Raw genomic sequence first — 13,014 nt, forward strand, 5'->3', positions numbered from 1 at the left:
TGCCCAAGGATACATGGTCACCGTGTATTTGAAGATTAAGTCAATAATTGTCTAGAGGTGAAATGACTTTTACTGTTGTCTACCACATTTTTTCCTTCATTTTTAAAGATGGAAAATGCTCCTCACGATTTTTTTATTAGATATATAATTTAGATATTTAATTGTTAATAGCTTTATATATATTTTTTTTCATCACGTCCCTTTGCTGACAACACAGGAAATTGGAGCAGGAGAACATTTGCTTGTCCATCAGTTTCCTGTCAGCTAATTATTTCAGTCTGATATTTAAAATAAGTTATCTGCAGCCTTATTATTATTATCATCATTATTATTATCTTAAAACAGGTATGTTGGCAGAGCTGAGCAACCAGAATATCCAAACTTAAAAGAGCATAACCAAAAGAAGAAATTTGTTAGTGCTGCTGTGATGATCAGGCTGTCTAAAATGGTAAATTTAGAAGTCAGGTCATTTTATCACTCTGGGGAATTTTGACAAGTTTGTGTTGTCAGCGCAGTTACATCACTGCTGTCCTTTTGTATGTGTGCGCTCCACTGTGTGACAGCAGTGATGTCATGGCTGGCACAGAACAGGGGAACACAAACAGCAGAACAGGCGCTCAGACTTCTGTTGCCCCCTAATGACAGTCGATCCAGCTTTTAAATGGAATCATAGTCTGTTTAATTACAGTAGATAAAATGCTGCAAACTGGTAGAAAAAAAAAAAAACATTAAGCAGTGTACATGTTACTATTAGAAAACTATCTCCAACAGTAAAACAGGCCATTTGAAGATTTACTCAGCGATTTAACTTACACAAGCCGGTCATGTTCAGCATTACCTGAGATAACTGACACATTTGAGAACAAAGTTACATTTGGATAGAAGATTTTTTTTTTTTTTTTTTAAAGACACATACAAAAACTTCTACATAAAAATTGACAAAAATGAGAGGGAATGTGCATAAAAAGCCAACATAATACATTTCATTTTCTGAGCTAACTAACAATATGTGGGGCTGATGAATGATGGCTGAGTCTTCACTTTATTTTCTAGTTCTCTCCATAAGTGGAAAAGCTTTAATATTCATCCATGTATTACAGTGCCTGAGGGAATGACATTAAATTCACTAAGTACTAGGCAGGTTTAGTTGTCATACATTAGTTTTAGTGTTCAACTGTACTGTTTTAATCCCAAATGTATTCTAGCTATGCAAGATTTTTCTTTTTTTTTTATCCAACTAAGCCACAGCAGCACATTAGTGCTACCTCACTGTACTGTTTATGTCCCCTGATCCACAGTCACTTTTGGGCAGTAACACAGAAGTAGTTTATACTACAAAGTAGCTGTGTCCATGTGGAGACGATGAAGAGTTGTAAGTTTAAATGTTTCCTGTGATCCGTCTGTCAGTCTTACACATTTGGAGCCAATCCTCTTTGAATCAGTTCAGATGTCATTGTAGCAGAAACTAAAGTGTCCCCTTAACCACAGTACACAAGTCTCCCTCACACAGATGTGGTCTCGGCCCACAACGGAGCCCTCTGTGGGTTGTTCCGATCCTGCTTTTTCTCCTCTTCCCGCCGCTTTTGTTCCTGTAGGTAACGCTTCACGTGCTGAATGGTCTGGAAAGTGAGCACTGTGCCAGCAATGTACAGAATGGCGGTGATGAGTCCGAACAGAGCCACAGCTGCATCGGCCCCACTCACGTTACAGTTCATCCAGGTGTAGCCGTTCCGCGAATACAGAATCTCCCGCTGCTTGCACACATCTGTGGAGTTGACTTTGATCATGAAGTGCAGGTAGAGGCCGACAGCCACCACATACACCACTGCGCCCACCGCCTGAAAGACCAGCGCTCCAAACAGGAGCTTTCGCGACATCCGGTGGGGGGGTTTGTTCCCAGACACCACAAACAGCAGTGAGACTATTCCAAAGGTGAGGCTGAAGGGGATGCCGCCATAGATGCTTGGTGCCCTCATTTGGTTATACTGCATGTCTAGTTCTCGTAGCTTCTGCAGCTCAGTACCCTCAAAGTTGATGTTGGAGTTGAGGTTGAAGCCGCCCATGCTGGCTGCCGAGGACATTCCCGACGTAACCATCTGAGCTGCGACCACACAGATGAGGACCAGGGCGTTGGTCAGCACAGCGCAGATCAGGATGATACCTTTGTCAGCACACAGAACAGGCATTTGAGTTCATTTTACAGAAAAATCAATCTTTCATACTTGCTTTTATTCTTCTTCTTACTTGTACTTCTAGTTATTGACATTTGAACTTTTTAGCTTCCTGATTTTTTCTCCCGAGTACTGAAATTTTTGATCTAAAATCAATAAGCTGTTATGCATCAAATGGGCTTCAGAGAACTATAATGGTGGCACTTAGGTCTCAAGTCTAACTTCAGCTGTACATTTGAGGTCTTTATTAGTGTTCTCACAGGAGAAAACTAATCTGTGAGGCTCTGATTTCAAGTTCCCAGCTTCCCAGAATAGTGTTCCTCTGCCTAACCTCTGAAAACAAAGTTGAGTAAACACATGAAAACCGGTCAGTGCAGTTTTCATAGAAAGAATGAAGTACACTGAAACTCAAGGCCGCCATTAGACGCTACAGTTTTATTTCACACATACAGTACTGTGCAGAGCTCTTGAGCAACTCCTCATTTCGTCATACTTTGCTTCCAAGAAGCCAGACTTTCTCTAAATGTTTAACCTGGCATCCACATACGTGGACATCACACTTTGGGTTGTCTCGACCAAAATACTAAATTTTGCTCTACAAGGGCCTGATATCCACATACGGGGACGTTATACTACGAATGTCCTGATATGTGGATCTCATTTTTCTCAGAAAAAAAAAAAAAAAAATCACGTCATTCTTTGTTCAGGTCTTAGGAGGTTAAAGTGCTCTTGGGCAATAGTTTCCAGGGGCTTTTGGAAGGTATTTCAAAGTTGTTGGTTTTGGGGGTGGGGGGGTTAAGTTGGACATTAACATACCACAGGAATGCTTTTTATAGAAAGAAACCATTTCTTTAGTTCAATCTATTACAAATTTGGTTACAATTTTACAGACATATAATAGTCAATATTTGTGCTCAACAAAATATTGACTTTCAAGCTCATTAGATTTGTACAAACTGGTTTCGTCTTATATACTGTATTTCCATATACACTTCTGGACATGTTTCAATAAATCACTGTTGTTTTTTCCAAGCAAACTATAAAGAGTTGAGGCTTTTGCACAGTACTGGACATCCTGACCTACCTCTTCTGGAGCAAATGTAGTTCCATTTGGAGTCACTGTGATTCACTCGTTCCCGTGCATGACTTGGATGTGAGTCAGCTTCTCGGGGGTAATATGGGGGTGATGAGGAGGACCTGAAAAAGATAACAATGAAGGAAATCATCAACCAACTAATCTGAAACACTGACAGAAAGGCCAATGAGACAGGAACATGTGTTTTTAGCCTTTTTCCGCCTGAGTCCATTTTTCAGACATTTTAAATGTCATAACAAAATTATAAACATGGTTAACTGCAGAAATAGAATATTTTCCCTACTGACAAAATGAATTTAAAACAAGGTGCTTTTAATGCTATTTTGGAGCTTTCAACAGACCTTTCTACAGCATGTAGTTTCCTCATTTAATTTAATTTCAATTCAGTTTTATTTATACACCCCCAATTCACAACAACAGTTGCTCCAAAGTGCTTTATATTGTTAGGTAGACCCTACAATAATACATGCAGAGAAAAACGCAACAACCATATGACCCCCCTATGAGAAAGTACTTTGGCGACAGTGGGAAGGAAAACTCCCTTTTAATAGGAAGAAACTTTGAGCAGAACTAGACTCAGGGATGTCAGCCAGGTACCAAATTTCCTTCCGAGCTGCTTCTGAGAACAAGACTAATTGTTAATAATTATTGTTATTTTTTAATAGTCTCCAAGTATAACAATAATATAAATCTTTTCTATACTAAAATAGAGTGAATCACAATTTGACAACTACTGTGAAAAGGCAGTAATTAGAAAGATAAGTGAGAAACAATGGTAAAACACATCACAGCAGCCCTGCCCTGCAGCCTGGATCCTCACCAGTTTGCCTACAGAGCAAACCGGTCCACAGAAGACGCTGTAGCCACAGCACTCCATGCTGCCGTAACACAACTGGAAGAGCATGGGAGCTATGTGCGAATGCTTTTCGTGGATTACTGCTCAGCTTTTAACATCATCCTTCCACACAAACTGGTGGCCAAGCTATAAGACCTGGGGCTTCTTTACAACACCTGCATGTGGATCAACAGCTTCCTCTCGGGCCGTAGACAGAGAGTCAGAGTTGGCATCACACATCCTCAGCCCTAAATCTCAGCACTGGCTCACCCCAGGGCTGTGTGCTTAGTCCACTGCTCTACTCTCTCTACACACACGACTGCACTCCTCTCCACCAGAGCAACCTCTTTGTGAAATTTGCAGACGACACCACCGTGGTGGGGCTCATTTCCAGGGATGACGAGTCTGCATACAGAGACAAGGTGGAGCAGCTGTCATTATCGTGTAAGGCCAATAACCTCCTCCTCAACACTTCAAAAACCAAAGAACTCATAATAGACTTCAGAAGGAAAAAGGCAGAGACCCAACCACTATTCATTAATAGGGACTGTGTAGAAAGGGTGGCAAGCTTCCGCTTCCTGGGAGTCAACATAGAGGAGAACCTTTCCTGGAGTGCGAACACCTCCGAGCTGCTGAGAAAGGCCCAACAGAGACTGTACTTCCAGAGAATTCTCAGGAGGAATAACATCATACAGAGATTGCTGGTGTCCTTCTACAGAGCCACCATTGAGAGTGTTCTAACCTGTTGCATATGCATCTGGTACACTAGCTGCACAGTGGCTCAGAGGAAAGCACTCCAAGGGATCATTAACACCGCCCAAAAGATCACTGGCTGCCCTTTCCCCACACTGGAAGATCTACACCCGCTGTCTTAAAAAAGCCCAAAACATCATAAAAGATACCTCACATCCTGGCCACTCCCTGTTTGAACTGTTGCCCTCAGGCAGACGGTACAGAGCAATCAGTGTAAGGACTAATAGGCTCAAACAGCTTTTATCCAACTGCAACAAAAAAAAAAAAATACTGCTACAAAAAAAATGCCAATCACGCCACTCTTGTATTAATCTGTGCGCTGACTGAAGCATGTATGTGGGAATGTATGTGAATGTTTGTTGATACTTCTTATTAGCACTTTAAGTATTCCATTTATTTTATTATTGAATTTTGTTTTATTTATATGTTGATATCGTTAGGGATGATGCAATGATCGGGGACCATTTTTAATTTCGTTGTACCTGTGACAATGACAATAAAGATTCTGAAAACAAGTCCTGATACACTGCCAAATATGAACTCTGGATTCAGTACTGGAATTCAGATTTTTATGGCACCAGTGGACAAAGTACTCAGAAAAAAAAAGGAACAAAGCAATATAACAATAATGAATTACAAGTCAGTGTTCCTCTGAAAACCTTACATCTCTGAGGCTTGAACCATGAGTAAATTGGGGATTGCTTTACTAATACAATAATATACTGTAATGAAACCAGCAAGTGAGAATTGAGAGCAGCATTGGGTTGTACTCTGATGTAACCAGAAGCAAAAGATTCATCAATTATAACAAGACTGCAAACTCTAACTCACAGTAGAGCCCATAGGGATTAATAAAGTCTGGTCCATGACCAAAAGAAAAATTCTTTCAAGTTCTTGGACTGGGCTCAACAAAGTTTGGAAAAGTGGGTTAAAGTCATTTTAAACAAAACGTTTCCAAACTTCAGAATGAACACGTCTAAGCTTGTCCAGTTTCCTATTAAGGTCAGTTTGAATGTTTCTGAGCTGGTTATAAAAAAAAACAACAAAAAAAAACAAAAACGTTTTTATGATTTTTTGTTGTTGTTAAATATTTGTGCAGACGTACAACAAAATATCAATCCTCTGTTGCTTCTGGGGCTCCCCTTGCCACATTCATAGTGGTAGAAGTAGAAAAGACTGAGGGCAGCTGCAACTTTTTCTACAGTGTCCTTCATTACTCACAGGCTACATGTTATCTTTTGATGAAAAGACATGTAAATAATTGTGCTAACAGTACAGCTTACATTTTTTCACTAATAAGGACAAGACTACAACATTCATTTTGACGCAAGAAGTCTGAGGGTCACAATTGTAACGCTTAACCCCCCCCAAAAAAAACAAACATTAAACAAGTGAATAATCAAATTATTACAATAACATCTCATAATTTAATTTAAATGGACATCTTTACATGTCTATTCAAAAGCAAAAGAGTCAAAGGGATATTTTCTGTCTGTACAAATACAAGAATTATTATGAAAATGTCTTTTTTTTTGTTTAAGAATTTCCCAAGTGCTGTTAAAAAGAGCAAGGAATTTTGAAAGAGTTTTTCCAAACATCCTGGTTTTATTTGGAACACTTGCAATATTTTAAATAGAAATACAGAAAGATTTATTTCACAAAAATACAAAACGTACCAGGATCAAAATTATTAGCTCCCCTTGGTACTATCAGTCATATCAGTCATTTCCTTTTTGCTAGATAACAGCATGCAGTTGTTTGTAGTAGTCTAAGGAGCTTGGAAAGAAAAGCATCTGGACTTCTTTAAGTTGCTTGAAGACGTTTCACCTCTCATCCGAGAAGCTTCTTCAGTCTGCTGAGCCATCCCAGCTCATTCTTTATTGGTGAATCTCTCAAGCTCTTCCAGATTTGTTGGTCTTCAGTTCACCACACAGATTTTCAATTAGATTCAACTCAGGGCTTTATGCAGGCCAGTCAGTAACATTCACTTGAGTCTTCCGGAGGTAGATCTTCACAGTAGTGGGTCGATGTTGTGTTAGAGAACAAAGCCACGACCCAGATCCAGTTTTGTTGATGTTTGAGGATTTCTTTGGAAATTTTCATTATATCCTTCTTTCCTCATGATTCCTTCCACCTTGACTAGACTCCCAGTTCCAGATGCACCGAAGCATCCCCACAGCTTAACACTTGCACCACTGTGATTCTTTGGGTTTTATGCCATCTTTATCTTTCTTTCATCAGGTTTCCCCAGCATACTTCAGTCTGGCTTAAAGGTGTATCTTCTGCAGAAGTTTAGTTTTTCTTGATCTGCAACCTGCCAGTCCATTCCGCTGCAGGGTTCTACTGATCGTCTTCTTTGAGCTTAAAATTCCCAGCTTGGTCTTTACTAGTCTTTTACTAGTGTTGGCAGTTGTTCCGAGCCCTTCACACAGATCTCTCACTATTTTTTCTTCCAGAGTCTTTGAAGTTGCTCACTTCATACCTCTGCCAGGCTTGTTCTGTACTGTGTGGCTCTCTCTGAATTTCATATTTTTCACTGCATTCTTGACACTTGGAAACACTGTGATAACTTTGTAAATCCATCTGCTCCTTACTGAACATTCACTTTTTTCCCCTCAAGTTTAAACTGATTTCTTTTGTTTTTTGCACTATGCTTACAACTCACACTCTGGCTGAAGTTTAAAGTGGACAGTAAGTCTCAGTTTTAATGATTTTATATGTTTTGAGAATTATACAGTTAAAGCACATCATTGCACAGCAGAGGTTTGTGCTGCAGTTCAAAGGTCAGTGTTTCAGGGGGCAAACAATATTGACCCTGGTTATTGTTGTTTTGTTTCTTGAGATAATTATGTGACCGTGTGTCACAAATAGGTATAATCTATGCTTTCTCAAGAAATCTAGTATGTTTAAAAATGCTGTGTTGAAAATTCACTCCATTAAAAAAAAAAAAAAAACACTGATAGAGGGGGGTTAATAATGTTATCCTCATCTGTATGTTATATTGCTTGATAAATATGGAGTGAGAGTGACATTTATTTTGTGTATGTCAGTATGTAGGCTGATACTGTTTTAACACATGTAAAACGTGATGTTTGATACAAACAAGTATTTTAATTTTTAAATGTCAATACAGACAAACAAGGTGTCCCTGATATGCCGTCCATGTTTACAATCTTTTACCCAGCAACACCTATGTCAACATGGTTGTTCTCTAAAGTACTACTGATGGAGATTTAAATCCAGATTTAGGGAGGAAAAAAACACTGTGCATTCAAAAAGCATCTCCCTTATCTGAAAACTTGTTTTGTCCTTGGGAATTTCTGCAGAAATGAAGTACCTGCGCTTCTTCCACGGTCAGAGAGAATCCTAATGAGGGTGTGCGGAATAAGTGTATTTAGTTTCTGATCTGAGGAATTACATGGTGAGACAACTGCCCCAGTCGCCCTCACTTCACAGTCTGGGTTTAAAACAACGGTGAACGCAGTGCGCACCTGTTGGATGGTGTTGACCGGTCGCCATTGTGCTGCCGGTGGTCTCCGTTCCTCTCCCGGTGCCCCCGGTTTGATCGCGGCTGCTGGCTCATTCCTGCTGACGGAAAGTGGCACACTTAAACACAAAAACGACGTTTGAAAAGCACGAAAACTGTCCCGCATACTACAGGATGAAACGTATGACTCTAGAGGTTTTTATTTATCTTCTTTAACAGGAAAAAGAAAAGAACAAAAAGAAAACGCTTTAATGTTTTAGCTCCTGTTGGCATGGAAATATAGCCTACAACTGACGTAGAGTCCCCCCAAAGTGAAAATTATGAAAACTACTAACAAATGAAAACTAGGCTGAGAAAGCGTGTAATTTTACATGAAAGCTTAAATTTCCCGTCAAGCACCCGAAGAGCAGGTACTACTTCCAAACCAAAGCCAAGCTTGTGCGATACGTCAGCAAAGTAGCCAAAATGTCTGATTCAATTAGCGTTATCAAAGACAAACTTACTGTAATGTCGATAAAAAACACTTCAGACTGAAACAGCATTACTGAATCCAAATATAGTTATTCTGTCTGCTGTCAGAATCCAGGTAGCAACAACTCCACCCTACGAGGCGGAAGAGGAACTAACAGGTGAACAGAAGAGTTTCTGGTATGAGGTCAAAGCTACTACGAGCTTCGTGCGCCGTCAGTCCCGTCTCTCACGCCACAGAAGCCTCTGTTTACTCACTGTTTGAGGGGGTGTTGTTGGCCTTTCATTACCAGCACGCTGCAGCGGTGACGTCGAGCGGCACACCATTGGCCAAAAGCTGTCGTCTCCATCTACGTGTACGTACGTAGATCTGCCAGAAGGGGGCACTAAACGATCTGTTTTTACACTGCACAAGATATCAGACTATACATTATAATGCACAAAAAAGAAATAAAGGCACTTTTGCAACAGTTATTTACACAGTTTGAATTAAGCGTAGACTATGTGGGCAATTTAACTTTGCTTACCATTTAAAAATATCACTGTGTTCTCACACACCATTGTTTTCATCATCTTTTAGTAATAAAACATTTAAAAATAAATAGAAAATCAGAAAGTGTCATATTGTGGCCCTAAAATGTGGTGTGTGCGTTCTGATTTCTTGATTTTTCTCCTAATATCTTCATTTTACACCTAAAATAATAATTCAAACTTTAGCATTTATTGTTTCAGGCTTTGACACGGGTATAACCTTAGTACGAGGTTTCAAGAATGATCATCAAGCACCAATGAAGCTCTAACTCAGTTGCATTTCCAGCTGAGCAAGTGTGAAAGAATTCAAAGAATTTAGTTAGTGGCCAGAGGACTGTTTTTAACACAGTGTTGTCTCTGAATTTGCCTCACCTGCTGTAATTGAATTGAAAGCATTGACAACCTCTTTTCATATCTTAATAATAGGATGCTTTTTATCACACATGATTGAGTATCACATACACGCACACACTCAGACACACATCTTCTTTATGCACCATTTTCTATTTGTGGTTTGTTTAGTTTTTGTCTAATTGTTTGGTTTTATCATGTTTTCTGTCCTGCATTTTCATTTTCAGCATGAAAGGTTTCAGTGGCCAGCTACATGCTGACAGCACCAGGTCATTTTTCATAGGCCTGAAGGTCATCCAGGTTCCCATATGAACAAAGCCTCAATTAGTCATGGTAAGATGGCTGTTTTGAATCACAGTTTCAAAACATCTGCACTTCATATGATTGAACAGTGTCCACATGTCCGTATCAAGAATACCAATTTTGCAGCAGTGCGTGAGTTGATGCTGGTGGAGCAGTTTCAGAGTTTTTCCTAATATACAGTGTTGGGAAGGTTACTTTTAAAATGTATTCCATTACAGAATACAGAATACATGCCCCAAAATGTATTCTGTAACGTATTCCGTTACGTTACTCAATGACAGTAACGTATTCTGAATACTTTGGATTTCTTAATATATTATCATGCTTTTTACAACAACATGAATGTCCTATTGCTGTGTGATTTATTACTATTACTGAAGGTCCGCGACTCCGAACTGTAGTAAAGGGACCTCTGACTAATACGGCGGGGTCCCTGTCGGCTCGTAGCCGAAAAATAGCTTTACTTTGTTGTCTGGGTCAACTTTTCTTGCGAGAGACAGAGAGAGGCGTTGAAAGACTGCTGCAACGGAGCTTATTGTTTCAGAGGAAAACACGAACACGGTGTACAGTCGAGTCTTAACAGCTTACTTACAACTGGGCTCGTCAGGCACTCTTCTTGGCTGCAGTGGTTATTATTATATTTACATGCTTCCAGCTCCCGTTTTTCCTCGACGACAGCTCGTACCTTTTTCTCCCTCCTCGCGCTCACAGACACATAACGTGTAGCAGGAACAACAAAAGTACAAGTGAGCCATGAGTCCAGTGATATTACATCTGCATTATAATTTGCAGATCACAGTGGCTCTATAAAGTCAAAATGCTTGAAACAATGGTGTCGCATCACAACAACAAGAATAGCAGTGCATTTAATCATGAGGGGGGAAAAGCATCATGATAAATTAAGAGCATAATTGAAACTTGATTTCACACTGTCTCTGTAAGTTATAGACATAGGATGTGTGTTTGCATATAAGCTTTGACTGTTTGTAGCTCCAGTGAAAAACTTGCATTGATTATGGGTTTACACTAACTACAGCGGGACAGACAAGCATCCATGGCTAGTGCCATTATAGCCAAAACTTTGTTTGCTGTACTAAGCCTTTAGAAAACAGTAGTGAGGAATAAATACATCTGTATGTTAAACTGTACATAAATGTACATTAAATCTTCAAAAGGTGTTGAGGGATTTCTAAAATAATGCTGTGCAATATTTCATGTAGTGTGATGTAGAAAAGATCTCACCATGACTATTCATTCCTTACTCTACAGGTTTTTACAACTATGAAAAGTAATCATGGACTCATATTAATTTAGTGAATAAAGAAATGCAAAACACGGAAAATAAAAATAAAATTTACATTGCAAAAGAGAAAATGAAGGCTCAGTGACGCATCATAGGAAATCGTACTCATTCATTTATATTTAGAAATTAAAAAGCTGTTGCGTACCCTTTTTGTTTAAATGCACAATTGAACACAGGGTGTGGTAAAGTGCGTTAGCAGAATGATTTGACAAAAGAGGAGATGAATGTCTGAATGTTCATGCTGTAAAAATGTAAACACACCCAATCCTGAGCTCACCTGTTCAGTATATAAAGTGTGGGAGTGCTCCTGAGATTTAGTATCACAGTCCAAGGAAACTAATCTGCAGAACTGACCTGTTCATCACAATGAAGCTGACTGCTCTAATTGTCCTTTGGGCACTCTCCAGCACAGGTAACTGCTCTTTTCCTTATCATTCAGGATTTAATTTAAACATTTAAAGTCTAAATTTTACAATAAAAGAAAAATAAAACCTTAAAGTTTATTTTATATAGATATTAAATGTCCTTTTCCAAGAACATCCAAACAGTTTACAAGATTAGGTAACTACATGAGCATCACACCACAAACATAACTAAGTTTTCTCTCAAAGCATTATCAGGAAACCAAATATCTGTCAGCATATATGTAGAGAAAACCGATCAATGAGTGTGATACACCCAATTAAAAAGCAAACAAGCAAACAAAAAAAAAACCAAACCAAAAAAACCCAAGAGGCTCTGAGAAAGATATGCCATACATTTTGTTTTAGTTTATAAATTCTGTTTCTGAATCTGTTTGGCAAACTGATGTGGAAATCTTTTACTTACGCCAAATCATTTCACTGAGTGGATAAGTTCTACTTCATGCTGAGCAAAACTGGGAAGTGGACATTTCTTTCAGTGTGGACATCTTGATGGATGGCTTAACACTTTGTTCAGTTTGTGATGTGGATGTCACAACCTGTTATCACGTGAACTGTTTGTGATTGGGAAAACAGGTTTAACCCAGAGATAACTGGCAGTTAAAGTCCACCTTAATATTTCATATTGCTGATCGCATCTAGTGGTCAGATTCTTTTCTCACACTAGGTGGTGCTACACATGCCATAAAAATTATAACATTTTAAATATAGTTTCACAAACTGTTAAATGTTGGAAGGTTTTTAGAGCAGGCCTCCATGGTGTAAATTACCCTTAATAGATTAACCTTAAATTAACTTTAATGTAGTGTTTCACGTCGACTTTATTAAAAATATTTATACACACACACATGTTAAAGAGATTAACTGCATTTTATCAATCTGTGTAACAGTGTAAAGAAATCAAAGAGATAACGATTCTTTAATTATGCCAGTATACTGGGGTATTTTAAAACCTTTCATTTTTCATTATAACTTCAATCCTTTTATTGTTTCTCTCCTGATTGCAGCTGGAGCCCTTGAGTGTCAAACCTGCACAGATCAGACGTGTTCAAGCACAGCACTACTTCCATGTTCTTCAGAGACCATGTGTGTTACAGCTACTATTTTAGGTAATCTTCTCTTCATATTATGAAATTTCCCCTTGTGGGACTAAAGGTATATCAAATCAAATATTATGTAATAAACTTCAGTAAATTTCAATGACTTTGAAATTATGTGTACTTTCCATCAACATTAATAAAATACACTTTGAATTTGCAGCTACTTCATCTGGAAATACGGCAACACAAATCTA

At 38.8% G+C, this 13,014-nt stretch overlaps 1 protein-coding gene across 2 annotated transcripts; it reads right to left on the minus strand.

The window, feature by feature from the left end:
• Nucleotides 1-667: 667 nt before the first annotated feature.
• On the minus strand, nucleotides 668-9,065 carry LOC146649434 (MARVEL domain-containing protein 3). Of its 2 annotated transcripts, none has more exons than XM_085387534.1 (4): nucleotides 8,846-9,065; nucleotides 8,347-8,443; nucleotides 3,256-3,368; nucleotides 668-2,161 (listed from the first exon to the last, which is right to left on the minus strand). In XM_085387534.1, the coding sequence occupies exons 2-4, from the start codon at nucleotides 8,436-8,438 to the stop codon at nucleotides 1,503-1,505; spliced, it is 864 nt and encodes a 287-aa protein (XP_085243660.1). In that variant the 5' UTR covers nucleotides 8,439-8,443; nucleotides 8,846-9,065; the 3' UTR covers nucleotides 668-1,502. The 2 variants fall into 2 exon arrangements, with proteins under 2 accessions (XP_085243660.1, XP_085243659.1); XM_085387533.1 differs by having other exon boundaries at nucleotides 8,347-8,440; nucleotides 8,846-9,064.
• Nucleotides 9,066-13,014: the final 3,949 nt, after the last annotated feature.

Source organism: Rhamphochromis longiceps, linkage group LG17 (assembly GCF_057381845.1).
Source record: "Rhamphochromis longiceps isolate RC_006_pf linkage group LG17, R_longiceps_female_GT1.1, whole genome shotgun sequence".
In the NCBI taxonomy this organism is placed as follows: Eukaryota; Metazoa; Chordata; class Actinopteri; order Cichliformes; family Cichlidae; genus Rhamphochromis; species Rhamphochromis longiceps.

Coding starts and splice junctions, on each gene's coding strand:
- LOC146649434 (XM_085387534.1), bottom strand. CDS start 8,438: ATGAGCCAGCAGCCGCGATCAAACCGGGGGCACCGGGAGAGGAACGGA. Junction 3,369..8,346: donor CGGTCAACACCATCCAACAG/GTGCGCACTGCG, acceptor TATCTTTTTCAG/GTCCTCCTCATCACCCCCAT. Junction 2,162..3,255: donor CTACATTTGCTCCAGAAGAG/GTAGGTCAGGAT, acceptor GTGCTGACAAAG/GTATCATCCTGATCTGCGCT.